General features: G+C 44.2%; 1 protein-coding gene across 1 annotated transcript in view; it reads left to right on the top strand.

Moving 5' to 3' along the window:
- The first annotated feature begins 7,646 nt into the window (after window positions 1-7,646).
- LOC121879338 (chitotriosidase-1-like) overlaps window positions 7,647-17,922 on the top strand; it is a 44,216-nt gene continuing 33,940 nt past the window's right edge. Inside the window, exons 1-5 of the mRNA XM_042385940.1 lie at window positions 7,647-8,482; window positions 11,870-12,013; window positions 12,119-12,250; window positions 16,616-16,866; window positions 17,464-17,577. Of these exons, the coding sequence (XP_042241874.1) occupies window positions 8,348-8,482; window positions 11,870-12,013; window positions 12,119-12,250; window positions 16,616-16,866; window positions 17,464-17,577 (776 nt within the window). The 5' untranslated portion in view covers window positions 7,647-8,347. The remainder of the gene's footprint in view (window positions 8,483-11,869; window positions 12,014-12,118; window positions 12,251-16,615; window positions 16,867-17,463; window positions 17,578-17,922) is intronic.

The raw sequence follows: 17,922 nt of genomic DNA, 5'->3' as shown, positions 1-17,922 counted from the left end.
TGTAAGCTGTGGTCTGACAACCCATCACTACACCTCCCGCCAAGACCAAAGCTTCCATGCCATACACCATCGATATTCACAGTGGATGACAATAGCGAGTGCCCAACCTGAGAAAAATAGCTACTGCGGTGTAAAGTATGCACCTCACATCCTACCATAGTCTGGTAATATTTATAATATCTAAGCGGCTATCTAAGGATATGGAAACGGAAAGGTGAATGTAGATATGAAGGAGAGAGAGAGCGCCTTAGCAGGAGCTTGTCGGAGAGCGTCACTTTAGGGAGTTAGATGAGGGTACACAGTCGGAGGTTTGAAAGGTTATGCAATAGTGTTGCTTGCCCTGGCTTATTTCTGCTTAGGTTCCCTAGTGTTAGTATCTTCAAGCCTGGAATAGATTTACATACTTGTTGCTTCAACTGTTAAACTCTTGCACAGGGCAGCACATACAACATATATAATAATACGATACATGGCCGCTTAAAAAAAAAAAAGGGGGGGGGAAGTTGGGGAAAAATACAACTTGTGAATAAAAAGAAATATTTGTACATACTAAAAAGGCAGCAGAAATTATTAACAAGATATGATGGCAAAAACAAAACTCGTCAGCATTCGTCGAGATCCCGGGTGGCGCGTGGTCCATCACCACCTCCACCAATCGGTGCCCGGCATCAGGGTGGACGACGCAGTAGATACGGTGGTTGGCGTTTCCTGTCCCGTCCGGCGGTCTGCCGCGGTGTGTCGCATGCCTCACTTCCTCCACTTGAACTTCTGTGTAGAGCGGCAGTTCCTGACGCATTCCAGATGGATTTTTCTAGTCCCATCTGAGTTTCCTCTGTAGAGTCTCATTTTCCGTCCTGGTCCAGATGGATTTTTCTAGTCCCATCTGAGTTTCCGCCCTTCCCGGCCGGAATCAAAGCTGGTCCACTGCTTGGGGTGTCATCGCTTTGGATGGCGTGTAGGGTAGGGTCCACGGACAAGAGTTCGCCCTCCGTACGTGAGTGTCGGCGAGACCCCTGACCGTCCTGTCCCACACCCTCACAGTGGTGAATCCCTCCCTGGGTGGGCCCCCCAGGGTTTGCTTGTTTCTTCCTCTACTTCTGGTCAGGTCACTTCTGTTTCGTCCCCAATGGTGTGGTAAACACCGGCGAGGCAGATCCCGGGTGGGCCGAGGTCAGCCATTACTTGTCTGGTACCTGGTGGTTCCATTCCCGGAGTGGAAGTGCGTGGGACCAGTTGACAGGTCCTGAAACGTAGGGAGCTGTCGTCTGCATCGCCACTGGGACCTCTAGTTGTTTGTTGCCTGTTGCTTGCTGCTACTGAAGTTGCAGGTCGGGGTTTCGGGATTTTCTCCTGGGTTCCAAGGAGACGACCTGATTCCCTGCCTGGAGCTAGGTGCTGTGCTGGTCCTGCATGGCGTAGCTTGCTCAGGCTGATGGTACCCATAGATGTTGTCTGTCAGTATTGTGGGCTGTGAGACCATAGCCTCGGTGTGTGTCTCGTCGTTCAGCAGGCGAGCGACGAGACACAGCCCAGTGTCTTCAACCAGATCGAGGGCCAGCATTATGCAAACCCGTTTCTGGAGCTTGGGGCTTGCAGTGTTGACGTGAAGGCGTCACCCATTCGCCGCGGGGTTGCCCGCTGCGTGTCCCGCTCGTGTCGGACATCTATTATGAGTCAGGATGCGTTGGTCTCAGCTCATCTGGTAGGGGGTCAGCTGCAGCTGTGGTGGTGTCATCTCCGACTTTTGTGTGGGGTCAGGGAGACCTCGCCCAGGCCCGTGAAGAGCAAGGGCAGTGCTGACTCTGTAGCTTAGTAGAAAGACAAGATCCCGGGGTGGAGAATCAACAATTAGAAGTGCCCCTAGACTCGTTACTTTAATCTATGTCCTGTGACCTGGCGTTATATCTATGAGCCCTAATCTGATCAGGTTCTTACTGGTACAAGTGGGGCAGTAGCTTGGGGAGTTCTCTGATTATTACTTGGGGTGTGAGGCACCTGATTGTTCTGAGGGGGGTGGTCAGCTGCTGGTGGAGGGATAGGGTGTTGGGAAGGGAATGTTACTCCTAGAGGGGGCTGGTTGGTGAGGCCTGATTTGTTCAAGACGTCATCGTCGACAGTTGCCAGCTTCAATCTATTCACATGCACAGTTTCCTGACGTCCCCCCTGGCAAAGCGGGGAAATAGTGAAGTTTACTTTGCTGGGTTGGGCGGTTACTCTATATGGGCCCTGCCATCTCTGTTGCAACTTAGAGGGGGTGTCGGGGGAGGATGATTCGTTAGTTAGGAAGACCAGGGTACCGACGGTAATATTGGAAGGGGTGACCCTGAGGTTATCGTAGGTGGCGTTGTGTAAGTGACCTTTCCTGTTTAGTTCCTGCACCCGAGTAAAGACCGTTTGTAACCTGTTTTGCAAGACAGAAGGGTAGTCCTCGTCATAGGATAGGGGTGGGGGGTTGATTACACCAGCAGGAAGGTTTGGATCCCTACCAAAGTGAAGGAAGTAAGGAGTGTTATGCAAGGTGGTATTAATTGCGGTGTTCGTGGCCAGTTGTGCAAGAGGTAGCTGATCGTCCCAACCGCCGTACTGATTATTAACCAAAAACGACAAGTGATCTTTCAACGTGCGGTGGGAACGCTCAACCATGGCATTAGCCTGTGGGTGGTAACTAGTGGTTAGATTTGACTTAGCCCGCAGCAAGTCGCACACCTTCTGAAAGATGCCCGAGGTAAACTTTGTCCCTTGATCACTTACAATGACCCGGGGACATCCATGAGTACCAACTTATTGTAACAGGGCTTCACAAACTGTCTCTGCGCGTTTATCGGGGATGGGTATATAGGTCGCAAAACGTGAATAGTGATCGACGATGAAAACAACGTATCTGTTTCCCCGGTATGAACGTATTGACATGTCAGTTAGATCGATCGATACCCGTTCCAAGGGCTGAGAGGCTGGTGGGAACTCCTGCAGCTCTCCCTGTCTCTTTGGGGTACCCTTCCTTAATTGACATGGCAGACATCCTTTGACAAATGCCCGTAACTTTCCGCGCTAGATTGGGCATGAAAAACATAGAGTGTGCTCGTGCATATGTGCGACATTCGCCCGGGTGGGCTGCGAATTGGGAAGAGTGAGCCACTTCTAGGGCCGAGTTTTCCAAGGATGCGGGGATGACTACGAGTTCTGTGGGTTGTTCATCATCCTGTTTCATAGTAATAAGATACAGGACTCCGCTTAAAAGACTGAAATCACAAAGTGAGGCTTTGTTGACCTTCTTGGGGAGCGGACCCCCCTCAAGGAAATCAATGCCAGGACCCCACTGTGGGTCTTCGAGTTGGTGTTGGCGCACCTCGTTAGGTGATAGGTCCCCAAAAATGGGCTGAGTCATGCTGCTAGGATTCCCGACATTATTTATAGGTAATACATTACGGCTCAGTGCGTCTGGTACTACGTGGTTCTTGCCTGGCTTATGCAAAATGGAGAAGTTATACGCATTTAGAAAGACTGCCCAGCGTGCTACCCGTGCATTAGGAGTTTTACCTTGGAAGATATATATTAAAGGACGGTGATCAGTGATTACATAAAAGTGTCTACCAAATAGGTAAGCATCAAAGGAAGTTACGGCCTTGACAATAGCCAAGGCTTCTTTCTCAGTTGTGGAGTAGCGGAGGGCAGCTCCGCTCAATTTCTGGGAAAAATAAGCAATAGGGATGGGGTTATCTTCACCACCTTGCATGAGACAGGCTCCCAGTGCTTCGTCGGAAGCGTCAGTGTGCACGTAAAACGGCTGCGTGAAGTCCGGCAGTGCTAACATTGTTGCCGACTTCAATAAGTCCTCAAGATGGTTAAAAGCTTTATCTGCCTCCCCCGACCACCGAAACTGAACCGACTTCTTTGTAAGTTTCGTAAGGGGGAGGGCCGCCTCTGAAAAGTGAGGGATGTGACGCCTGAAAAAATTGGCGGTGCCGAGGAACTGTTTCACACCCCTGGCTGTGGTGGGGGGTGGCATCTCTGCTATCGCTTTCACTTTCACCGGGTCGGGTCTAACGCCGCCATGACCTACGATGAATCCCAGGAATTTAACTTCCTGGCGCGCGAACGCGCATTTCCTAAGGGACACTTTCAGTCCGGCCGCTTTCATAACCGAGAGAACCTCATCTACATCCCGCATGTGAGAATCCATGTTTTTACTATAGACGATAACATCGTCCAGGTAAGCCATAGCGTTCCGCCCAAGCACGGGTGTGAGACTGTGGTTCACAGCCCTCATGAACGTGGCCGGTGCTCCCTTTAGCCCGAAAGGTAACCTGTTGAAACAAAATAGACGGCTGCCGTCCGCGAAAGCAGTTTTGGGGCGGTCAGCCGGGTCAACAGGTATACTCCAGTACGCATCCTTACAGTCTAGAACTGTGAATATAGAAGCTCCGTTCAATTGGTCCAGTGTCTCGTCAATTCTGGGCAAGGGATAGCTATCATCAATGGTGTCCCTATTAAGTTCCCTATAGTCTACTCAGAATCTAGTTGACCCGTCCTTTTTTCTGACTAATACGACCGGGGAGCAATAGGGGCTAGTGCAAGGGGAGATGACGCCACGTTCCTCCATTTGGCGACATAAGTCCCTAATTTGAGTTTTAGCCGCCTCAGGAAGCCGCCACTGCCGTACTCTGGTGGGGGGGGGCGGAGCCTGTATTAATTTTGTGTGAAGCTGACATCAGGCCGAGGTCCTGATCTGAAGTTGCAAACAGATCTTCATGCTGGTTTATTATAGAGCGTAGACGTTCTCTAATAAGGGTGGGTAGGTGATCTATGTCAAGGGATTCTATTGCAGTGGCGAACATTTGCTGTGACTCTACGAATTCTGTGTCACTCCTAATGTTATATCTCGTAGAATCAAAATGCTCCAGATCCTCTACTTTATCGACCGCACAGACTGTTCCCACTGAATGACCAGGAGTAAGTTTAAATTCCCTGGGGGTGGGGTTTATGACTGGGACGCTAGGCTGCTGAGTGTTAATGAGCCCCGACTGCACGTATGGGGATATTTTATGAGGGATTTCAACAAATACATACTCCTGATCCTCCGTGGAACTGTCGAACGACCTTGACCATCGAACGGGCAGAACAACACTAGAATGGGGAGGGATGACAGTGGCGCGCGTAGGGTGTAGCTGGGGGGCTTGGGGTGCGGGGGACTGGGGGCGTTTAGGCTTAATGAGGTGGACAGGCAGACCAGACCTATTCCTAATAGGAGTACCTGCATAATCTCTACCATCTAGTGTCACGGTATACCGGCTCCCATCAAACTGGATTCCATACTTAAACCTACACAAGAAATCTGACCCAATAAGAACATCCCCTGGGAAAAGATCACCGCTTACCACAACCAGCGCGTGAACAACTATCTTATCTCCTAAGTCTACAGTTATATCTCTGGAATCCAATGTTGAGAGGCGGTTCCCCGTGACGCCACATAACTCAGGAACTTTGTGCTTTCCCCCTAGGCTCATCTTGGAGGCCACGTTCTGTTTCACCAAGAACACCGAGGAGCCTGTGTCAATGAAAGCTTCAACCCCTTTCCCTCCCATTTTCAACTTAATAATTGGCCTGTCTTCCCTAGTCACCATCAACGCCTCGCCCTTGTCTTTAGTAGTAGGGACATAACCTGCGAATGTGTCCCCACTCGGCACATGCGTAACAACGCATTCCGGTGTATGGACACTCTCTGCGGGTATGTCCCTGGTCGCCACACCCATCGCACTGGTTTCCCTCACATTGGAAGGGACATCCGTGCACCGCGTGGGACCATGCCCCACAGGAGGAGCAGCGAAAAGGCTTCGGGGCTCTATACCAGCTATCCCGCATGGGCGGGCCCGGGCGCGCACTTGTGACTGCACGGGGGCGGGGGTCAATCCCAGCCCGCGCCCCGCGGGTCCCTGCCCCGGACGGCCGGCCGCCCCGTGGCGCATTACCCAACGTGTTTATACCTACTGTATCTAACCCTGATTGCTCCCGCCCTTCCTCGTGGAACGATGACTGTTCCTGTCGCTTCCTTTCGTCCCTGCTGAGATTCTCCACCATCAGTCTCAAGAATTCATCCTCCCAGACAGAAGGGGTGTTACGTGTAGGGGTGGGAGGGGCGGCGTGAATTGTCGACACAAAACGGGAGGGGGGGGGGGGTTTCCTGAGCTGTATTTACGTCCGCGCTGCTTTAATTGCGTTCTCGATCGTAGTTATCCCGCTCGCCACCATGTACGTACGCATCTCGCCGAGTAAGCCCGACAGAAAGTAAGAGAGTACTAGCTCAGGTGGGAAGAATTGTGGGTGATTCACTCTCGCCATCTTCACAGCACTACCTATGCATGATAGGTAAACATTTAGTGATGAACACTCCTCTAGCTGAATATTGAGGTGAAGGACTGCGCGATGTTGTGGGGGCTGGAGCGTCGTGGCCGGCCTGGTCATCCATCTCTGGGGGACTATCATCCGCTTGACTCATCCAGGCGCTGGGTCCACGGCTACGTAAGGCATGAGACATAACTACTTCATCTGTGTACCGTGTCTTAAATCAGTGTTGACCGGTCAGCCCGTCGTATCGACAAGATTTCAGACAAAAAAAAAATTAATTAAATACACAGATAAGTAGCTTATATATATAAAATATATATAAGGAAGCCGCGCGGTCAGCGAGTGTTAGTACATGTATGTGTGTGTGTGTGTGTCCCGGGCAGGCAGAGCGTCTCGCCCCAGCTGTGAGGGGGGGTGGAGGCGGCGCTGTAAGGGGGGGGGGAAGACAGCGAGGAGCTCAGTCACCCTCTGGAAACGGGCAGAGAAGGGTGCGCTGAACTCTACTCCCCACAAATGCCCAGAACATACCGTATACCTTGGAAATCCTTTAAAACAAGGTCACACATGAATGGCACGAAACACACAATGCACTAAACACTTCACAGAAAATCACTGTCACTGACACTGCTCAAAGTTGCTAAATTCTTCGAGGATGGATGGCGGCGGTTGACACAGGGCAGGAGTCCATAAGCCGGCTTTCACAAACTTGCACTATCACTCGTAATCATCCAGTAAAACTACGCACTGCGCCATGTTAGGTTCTATATAATGAGTTCTATATACAGGAGAGAACACAAACACCTGTATAGTTTTGTAGGTTCGGTTTACTGGATAAGAGTATGTACACAAAGGGAGGTAGCACTCCTCAGCTAGGCTCCTTGTCAACTGCTATAGACGACGTATGGCAAGTGATACATTAGCAGCTTCCATACGTCGCCAGGCACATTAATTAAGCATGTGGGATATCTTACATACATTGCCACACACTGCTAGCTAGGCTGAATAAATAATACATAAATGGAGCACATACATAATATACATACATAATATATAATCCAGCATACATAATATACATACAATAAGCACATTCCCATGACAGAGGTAATAAAAAAGAGAGTGAGAGAGTTATCCTACACAGGTAACTGGCCTTCTTCCCTCGACATTACCACCTCTAGTTTCGGTGGCCATTAAGTAAACTAAGATATAAAAAAAAGATATAACAATAACCAAAGGTCTATATGTGACAAGAAAGACGAAATATATAATATGTGAGGCAGTGTTGATTCCATTATTAATGTATGGGTTTGAATCTACACTCCTGGCAAAAACAATATACTTTATCCACTGTGTTCGGAGATTGGAGAAAAGAGAGAAGAGAAAGAATAAGAAACGCCAAAATGAGGGTGTAAACCTGATCGAAGAATCTACAATGAGATGACTTGGATACCTTGAGAGAGAGAGAGAGAGAGAGAGAGAGAGAGAGAGAAAACAAGATGAAAAAAAACAATGTAAGTGAATCCAGGAGAGACAAGAAAAAAAAGAGTTGGGAGATAGCTAAAACTACGTATCTTACAACATTTAGAAGACTAAAGAGAAGGGAGAACTCCTGTGGACATGGATGGATGGAAAAGATGCTTTTTCTTTTGACTACCATGTTTAGTTCTTTGATCCAGTCTGTCAAGATTTTCCCCAAAACTAACAGACTTAAGCAATATTTGAATCAATTTTATGCGATATTTTATCATCCATAGAAAGGTGTATCAATAACAACGTATAGTGATAAAGATACAATATTTGGAGATGGAATGTAGTGTGTTTAAAGTTATGGTGTATGAGTAGTGACCGGCCCACTGAGTGTGTTGTGTTGAGGTGTAATCGTGACCATACAACTCGTAAACCACATTTAGATGACCGTGTTGCAGGGCACAACTCACACAGGATTCATGTTGCAACATTTACAGCCACAGACCGCTATTGACTTCCTATTTTGTGCCCAGAGAGCGTGATGGTGTGCTACATGGCGTCTTGGGCTGTGTATCGCCAGGGGCCCGGTATGTTCGATGTAGAAGACGTTGATCCCAACATCTGCACTCACCTTATTTTTGCCTTTGCTGGTATCACCACTACAGGAGAGATAAACGTGAGTAAAGATGGGTAACCTATGGGGTAATAGTCGTTGTTAATTATATATATTAAATAACAACTTTTACCTGCTGTTATACCGAGGCATAATTCCGAATTATACTTTTGTTAAATAGGTATTTTGATTGTTTTCAGCAACAGTCATTTTGGCAAATTTAGTGAAATTTTCGTGTATATTTTGATGATGTTGAAGTATTAATTATGTAAGAATATTCTAGAATGTATTGCATCATTTTTGATATGATTGTAAGCTTCTGTCAGAGTAGAACGTTGTACATGTAGAATCTCACAGGCATCTCTGGGATATTCTAGGATGTTCGACAAGCATCTGACGCCTCGTACATAAGCAGGCACGGGCTCCATCCATTTTCCAACCCTATATCACAAGTGAAATTAAGATAATGATAAAAGAAAAATACAAAATCCAAAGGAAATTTGCAAAAAAATCCATAACTTTCGGTGATGCTTACCGAAATATCATAAATAGAGTAACTCAAGCAGTTAGAAATGCCAGACGTAGCTATTATACAAATAAGCTCCAGTCAGCATCAGGCGAAAGTAAGAAAACCTGGAATGTCATAAATTCTATTCAGAACAGGAACACTCAGCCTTCGGCCCCCCCACTCAGCTTTTATGATAAATGATTCGGGCGTAACGGAACCCTCCCTCATTGCCAACCACTTCAATGAATATTATATTAATGTTGGCAAAAATCTTGCAGAGAGCATCCCTGATCACCATGAGGAATTTAGAGCCTACCTGCAAAACACACAGCAAACTGCTGTACCAGCAGGCAAAGACAATATACCAATGAGCATCATTAAGAAAGTAGCCCACTAATTACTACCTTTTCTCCTACACATTTGTAACTCCTCCTTCACTAGTAGTGTCTTTCCTGATAAACTGAAAATTGCTAAAGTTCACCCTGCATATAAAAAATCTGGGGACAAAGGCCTTTTCAAGAATTACCGCCCCATATCAGTCCTCCCAGCCTCGAGTAAGATACTGGAGAAGCTAGCATGTAGTAGACTAAATTCCTTCTGCAATGCCAATAACATCTTTACAGACTTCCAATTTGGATTTAGAGCTAGAAGGTCGACTGAGAGTGCTCTGCTATCCTTTACTAATGACATCTTAAACTCCGTTCATGACAGTCAGTTCACAGTCGGTATATTCTTGGACCTCTCTAAAGCCTTCGATACTGTCGACCATACCATCCTCCTTTCAAAGCTTGAACATTACGGCATTAGGGGGCCTATCCCACAATTGGTTTACCTCATATCTGACCAAGAGGATGCAGTATGTCTGTTATAATAATCACCAATCTGACTCCTCGCCAATCTTGTATGGGGACCCCCAAAGGTTCCATTCTCGGTCCAGTACTGTTTTTCTTGTACATAAACGATAGAGTCCACGCCAGCTCACTCAAAAAATACAACTTATTTGCAGACGATAGTAATCTCTATGTCATGAACTCAGACCTCCATTCCTTGATGAGAACTATGAACACTGAATTGACTAAAGTCAAGATCTGGGTAGTACGTAATAAACTGACCTTAAACCTCGAAAAAAAAAACACTACACGATCTTTCATAGAAGGAAAATTTACCCCAGACTTGGACCCCCTGTACCTTGGTATTACAGTCCTCAAACGCGAACAAAATACAAATTTCCTCGGAGTTATTGTTGATGAGAAATTTAACTGTAGAAACCATATACAAGCCATTCATAGTAAAGTCAATGAACAGTGCGGTATTATGTATCACACTCGACAGTCACTCACTCTCACAACAATAAAAGAAATTTATCATGATCTTGTTTCCCAACACCTGATACGCTGTCACATACTATGGGGGGGGCCTCTGGCTCTTCAAAAACACAATCCCTGTTTACTGCATAAAAGAGAGTTGTACCGACAATGACCTACTTGAAACTAAAACAGATCACACAAACGAACAATTTGCTAAATTGAAAATGTTAAAATTCGAGGATATTAACACCTACTGCTGTGCCCTCTTTGTTTACAAATCTATCAATCACTTGCTTGACAACAATTATTTCCAGTTCCAGAATAATCAGAGATATTACTTAAGGCACCAAGAGCTACTAAGACCACCCCCCACGCGCTCCTCTCATTCCCAGACCTCCATAAAATATCATGGTGTGAAGTTGTGGAACAACTTACCCCCACCCATCAGAGCAAAGACTACGCTCCCTTCCTTTAAATCATCTCTTAAAAATTATCTGTTGTCTACGTATGAATATTTTTTGTAATACCTACTATATATACTTGCTTTTATTGTACCATCAAAACCGTTTTATCAAAATTATCATGTAGATAATCAAGAAATTAAAATTGCAATAAATACATTTGCCACATAATCCTGACAGCTCTGTCCTCTTGTTCAACCTATGTTGTACTATGTTGTACTGCTTTCCCCATTATATTTATGCTCTTCAATTCCACTATAACTTATGTATAGACTTATAATATAAAAGCAAAAAAAAAAATGAAAGTAAACAAAATAAATAAATAAAATAAATAAATATCGAAGTGTTAACTGTGGTAACATAATGATATGTTCTTATTACCACCATGCTGTGTGTACTATTCCAGACGATACTAAATGTTACAAAATACTTCCTTGAGATAAATGTACAGTATATATCAACTGCCTACAGGAGAGCTCAGGCTCTCAACTGGCTCAGCCATGTTAATATTGTTATTATTATCCACTCTGTATCCGTGTTTTTTGGGGGGCTAAATAAACTGTTTCAATTCAATTCAAAGTCCCTAGGAGTTAGTTGGTCCGCCGCCTCTGTTCCGAGTGAAAAAAGACTGAGACTAGCAGAACGACTGAAGACAATTGCTCTGCGAGTATTGTGGAATTGTTGTGATTAATACAAAGTGAAAAGACTAAGGAAATGTTAACTGGTAGTGTGCTGACTATATATTCGAAGTGTGGGGTTAAGCTGTGAAGACATTGCCCTGTCAACAGTGTTGTGAAGAATTACTGTTTTTTTAAAAAAGACTACATTACACAAGCGTGTTTCTGTGACCTGGTGGAAATCTACCTGCCTGTTGTTTGTCTGTACACTGATACCGATCGTCGGGTAATTACCGGAGACTGGCGGGACAGCCGGTGGTATTTCGACAACTCTTGTAAGATATCTACTGCTTCTGTACATATCACCCTGGCCACTGGTAACCAATAGTGGAGGCTGGGTAAGCGGTGAAAGGAGGATCGTAACAATATTTTGTATTAGACTAAGATTTTTTGGGGGCTATTCATATATCTATTGTGTAATACACACCAGTGGTGGTCATTGACTCTTCTTTTATTTACCGAAAAAAAGGAGTTTACTAAAACACTTTAATTTTCAGGTGCTCGACCCGCATCATGAACTCTGTGACAACGGCGGAGAGTGTGCCTACAATAGGTTCACTGCCCTTAAGAAGCAAAACCCTGAGTTGAAAACACTTCTAGGCGTCGGGGGCTGGGAGGACGGCTCTGAGAAATACTCTAAGGTCAGTTAAATAGAAAGCACCTGATTCTACAAACCATTACCTGTCTCTGCATTAGAAATTGTAATGTAACTGGAAGAATATCTTACTGTCGTCTTACCTACACAGATGGCTGCGGATCCTTCCATGAGGAAGATTTTCATAGACACTTCCATAGCACTCCTGAAGGAACACAACTTCGATGGAATAGACTTGGACTGGGAGTACCCAACCATGCGTGGTGGGATACCTGAAGACAAGGTATGCTTTGCTAAAAGTATTTGATTCCTAAACTACCGAGGCCAAAGATAGAAAGGGCTGTTCATGGGACTATAGAGAGACTCATATTACTTCCGGGTTCGAGGGATTTTAAGAAAATACAAACACTTTGTGTCCAAGAATCGAACGAATTCAATTAACTATATGATCCGATTTAAAGTGTCTACGATTTGGCAGCTACTTTTATTTCACTGCGTGTTTATAAGACAGTATCAGTACTAAACAATGGCTATTCAAGCTCAAGAATATTCATTTTTGAGAAATGAGGATGTTTAGCTATATACAGCATAGTTAAATAAATAATTCACGAACAGAATGAACTGCAAAATAAATATTTTACTGATATATTTTTGAGTCCAATGATCAAAAGTTAGGGTCACATTTTTGTGAAAGGCACATAAACCAATATTTGTAGTCTAATTCTCTGGAAGATTCTTAGGTTTTAGGTTTTAGGTAGTAGGTAGTAGGCAGCTACCAAACAAGGAGGTACTACCTCCTGAGAAGATATTGAAACCATAATGTGTTGTCTATTGGTAAACCCAGCTGCCATATAGCATCACAAAAATTGTTTCAATGTATGAGGTTGCTATCTGACTTTCTGCCTCATTTACACACACAATTGCAGGGTCTCACTATTGTTTCCCTTACAGAACTTTAAAAACACAACATATAATTTTTTTTTCACTCTTGACCTGTTTTATATTGTAATTTTTTTTTATTCTCCTAATATATCATATGACAATACTATTGAATCGGGCCTTCTCAGATGGGTCCCACTGGTCAGGATGGTTATGGACCACAGGGCAGAACTGACTATCATCAAACTACAGGGGCCTCAACTGACGTCACCGCGATTGCTGGAGGATCGGCTTTTTTCACACTTCATTTTTCCAACATTCGCGTTTTGAAATCCAATTTTTCTTCTGTGGAGCACCATCTAATAAACTTTTCCCCCAATCTCTTACTACTATCTTTACTTCAGTTGACCTAAGCAGCTTCACCCAAACCTTTTCAAGTCTTCAACTACAACTTTTATACCTTTTTCCGTCCTAAGGAAGGTGTCTGCGCCTACTGCAACACACGGACGCCTATAGCTCGACTCACGGATTTGGAATCTTCTCTTTATGATGTCATCTGGCTCAAAATATCTCTACTAACTATGACTATTTTCCTTTGTTTCCTATACTGTTCTCCCAACTATTTCGAACTGTTTGACTATCTAACTTCTTGCCATGAGTCATTGCTATCCACACACCAACACCGAAATCCTCTACCTAGGGAATTTCAATGTACATCACATTTAATGATCTGGAACAAATAATCAAACACCCTACACAATGTCACTTACACATGTTCTACATTGACACACTCAATTTGCAGACATTCTTGATTTTTGTTTTACGTCTAACCCCTCACACTATTCAACTTAATTTCCGGGGCACAACCACCTCCCCCACTCCTCTCTAAGCGCCAACTATGGCACTATCGGAGGGTACACTAGCAATCCTTGCGAGAAATTTTCTCCGACTTTCCCTGGGATGGGTATTGCTTTTTCACTCGGGACGCCTCGTTATGTCCTGACTGCATTGCTGGGTGGTATGAGTGCATTAATCCCATGTTCTACCAAAACTTTCACTTTACAATCATGGTTTGAGTGCTCTTGTTCTCTTGCATGTATGGAGAGAGATGCGGCATATCAAGCTATGAAACTATTTCCTGTTACTCACTCCTCTTTCATTACTTCTAGGAATCGTAGGGTGAACCGGAATTTAAAAAACAAGAAAAAGTCCGCAGACCTAACTAACTCTACTTCTAATAAATCCTTCTGCACTACGTCTATTCCTTTTCTTTTCCGAACTGATATCGGTGCCAACTCTCCCTCTGATAAAGTCAATCTCTTTGGGACCTTTTTCTCCTCTAACTCTATCTTAGACGATTCCAGCTCTACCACATCCACTCCTGCTCCTCCTTCTGAACCCATGCACTTTCCTATAATCTCAAATCGTAGGATTGCTGGTGTGTTATCCAATCTGGATGTAAGGCGCATGAACCAGACGGAATACACCCTCGTGTTCTGAAGGAGTGTACTGACCCCTGTGCTTGCTCGACTCTTTCGTCTTTGCCTCAAAACCCAAACTTTTCCTTCTTCTTAGAATCATGCCTCGGTTCAGCTCATCTCGAAGAAATGTGTCCGTTCTAATCCCTCTAACTATCGCCCAATTGCCTTAACTTCAATCCTCTCTAATATTTTCGAAACTATCTTAAACTCTAATTTTCTTCGTCACCTTCAATGCCTTTCTCATTTGTCGGATCACCAGTATAGGTTTCGCCAGGCGAGATCTACTGGTGATCTGCTTTCCTACTGCACCCCTATTTGGTCATCCCCTATTCGGGATTATGGGAAAACTTTCGTCGTGGCAGTTGTTTTCGAGGAATCGATCTCTCGCTCTTTCTCTACCAATAGTGGTGTTCCACACGGGTCTGTTCTTTCACCTACTAATTCTATTCTACTCTTCATTCTTCCTCTCACATGTTCCTTCCCCCTAACTCTCAAACTATATTTGTTTTTAGAGCTAAAATCGTTTAATTTTACCAAATTTTAAAATAGATATGCTAGGCCTCACCATTTCATCTAATATATCATGGAAGCCACACATCCACAACATTGTTACAGTAAAGTTGCCTCCCGAAAGCTGGGAATGCTGTACGGATGCGGTAGCTACTTCACTCCTGAGCAGCTGCTTCAAGTTTACAAGGGTTTCATTCGTCCTAACTTGGAGTACTGTTTTCATATCTGGGGTGGTTCTTCTTCTGTCCAACTGTTAGATAGGGTGGAATCAAAGGCATTTCGTCTTATTAACTCTCCTACTTTAGTTGATAATCTCTCTTCCTTTTCTCTTCGCCGCAATGTTGCTTCACTCTCTCTCTCTCTTACAGATACTTTAACGGGCAATGTTCCGTGGAGTTGGCATCCTGTGTACCGTTGGCAAGGCAATGGGCCCGTAACACTCGTCCTGCCCGCGGTGCCCACCGTTTCTGTGTGGATGTCGGTCACGCTAGAATAACCCGTTATAGTACATCCTTCTTTCCTCACACATCCAAACTGTTGAATGCTCTGTCTTCTTCTGTGTTTCCTTACTCTTACAATCTGTCTCACCTTAAAAAGCTGATTTTCCGGCATCTTCGTGGTGTAGATAAATATATTTTTTTCTTTTAATTTTTTATTTATTTTTACTCTTTTTTTTTTGCACCACCCCGTCTCCCCAGGCCCCATTGTGGGTCGATAACCTGTGTCCGGGTGGCGTGATTTTTTTTCCTGAGGGCTTCCATCATTTTGAACAAGCGGCACCATCACAGTGTTTGAAGCGCGGCACCACTGTACATTCTGTAAGAAAGAGAGAATAAGAGATGATCATTCATGCTTGGCTTAATATTGATGTAATAGATACTAATACAAACAAATAATAACCTAACCTAACTTAACCTAACCTAACTTAACCTAACCTAACTTAGCCAACACGGCCAAGATAGAACGAATTATTGCTGCCACCAGTTGATTGTACAGTGGTGCCGCGCTTCAAATACTGCGACGGTGCCGCTTGTTCAAATGACAGAAGCCCTGAGGAAAAAAAAAATTCGCGCCCGGGTGGGATATTCCCAGAAAAAAAAATATAAGATTGGATGGAAATCAGTTGATAAACAAACACAAATATTGTAGTTCCTAAGACAAGACAAGTGACGTTCGACTTTGTTCTTGCAGTGACACTTTGGCAGGAAAAACAATAATTTGCAACAATCATCTTATTAAGTGTATCCCTCACCTTCTATCTATCATTGAGTAATTAAGAAAGATAATTTACATGGCTGAGTTATATAAGGGATATGTTATCAATTATTTTTTGGTGCACTTAAAGCTGTCATATGAATTGGAATAGTGGCAAAGATTCATATATGTGTATTATGTTTAGGTTTATTATGAGGCTTTGGTGGTGTTTATTATGAGGCTTTGGTGGTGTTTATTATGAGGCTTTGGTGGTGTTTATTATGAGGCTTTGGTGGTGTTTATTATGAGGCTTTGGTGGTGTTTATTATGAGGCTTTGGTGGTGTTTATTATGAGGCTTTGGTGGTGTTTATTATGAGGCTTTGGTGGTGTTTATTATGAGGCTTCGGTGGTGTTTATTATGAGGCTTTGGTGGTGTTTATTACGAGGCTTTTATGATTTTTTATTATGAGGTCTTGTTTGTATTTATTATGAGGCCTTGATATGGCGTTTGCTGTGAGGCTATGCACGTGTTTAAAGTGAGGCTGTGATAGTCCCAGTACAAACATAATTGGTTCACCTTCAGGAGAATTATGTGATCTTACTGAGTGAAATACACGACGCGCTACACGCCGAGGGGATGATCCTGACAGCTGCCGTATCATCAGCCAAAGACAAAATTGATTTTGGTTATGACGTGCCGGGGATAGCCATGTACGTAGACCTGTTGAACCTCATGACCTACGACCTGCACGGTTCTTGGAATGACTACGTTCACCACCAGTCAGGGCTCTACCCTACTATAAGGACACCGGCGGTAACAAAGACCTCAACGTTGTAAGTATATTATTACTTCTCTTGTGGAATTGTACTGTCAGGAGTGGCGCTTATTAAGTCAGTATCATTTTGTGTGGCGAATATTTATATAAAGAATTACTATTGTTACTAATAATTTTCAGTTGAAAATAATAATAATAAGAAGAAAAAAAGAAGAAGAAGAAGAAGAAGAAGTGTGTGCGTGTGTATGTGTGTAACTGATGAGGATTTTTACTGGTGTTGATTAATGCAGTAGAAGGGCCCCTCAGAATGCCAAAACAGCACAAACAAAATAAATATATTTACCTGAGTTAATTACCGTGACCTGGACTGGTGTTCCTGAGGTTGGGGTTCAAGAGATGCACAGGTAATGGACACTTGTATTAATCATCAGTAACATCCTTACAGCAGTAGAAAGTTATTAATTACATAGGGCAATAGTTCATTTGAATTAATCCCTCAACTCATCTTACATCGCTAGTTACCAATATTATCAGTGTAGGGAATATGACACCGGTCCCAATGTGAGTTCTTAATGACCCAATAATTACCCAAGACTCATGTACGTCCCTGTTTGGACCGTGAGTTACAACAAAATGGGTGACATGACCTCCCCAGTTCAAGAATTGATGAGGTCAAGGATCGCGCCTCCCCGAGTTTAAGCCCACAACCTGTGATGGATCCTAAACCTCAGCAGTCCCTGAGCAAATATATTCATAAAATAGTATACTGGTCTGAAACCCCACAAAACAATCATCAAATGCCATAACGACCTGATATCATGACTTGTCAGGGGTGGAGAGGGGGGGGGGGTCGGGTCACCAACTGATTCTTTGTACTTTATTCCTGAGTTCATAAGTTATGCGTGCTTCCTCCGCCATACCTGTAACCGTGTTCAATGAAACTGGCCCAGAATACACCATTACAATAAAATTACACCACATGCATAGCACCGAAACAATCCTTTATCACCCCCACGTCCAGAGCGTAAGATCAACCATTTGGGTCGTCGACCTCACACCAGGACTTGGTTAAACAAACCACATACAGTACACCCAAAGTTGAAGAGAATGGAAG

The sequence above is a fragment of the Homarus americanus genome, unplaced genomic scaffold (assembly GCF_018991925.1).
Source record: "Homarus americanus isolate GMGI-L3 unplaced genomic scaffold, GMGI_Hamer_2.0 scaffold16894, whole genome shotgun sequence".
In the NCBI taxonomy this organism is placed as follows: domain Eukaryota; kingdom Metazoa; phylum Arthropoda; class Malacostraca; order Decapoda; family Nephropidae; genus Homarus; species Homarus americanus.
This window is presented reverse-complemented; position numbering and strand designations above follow the sequence as displayed.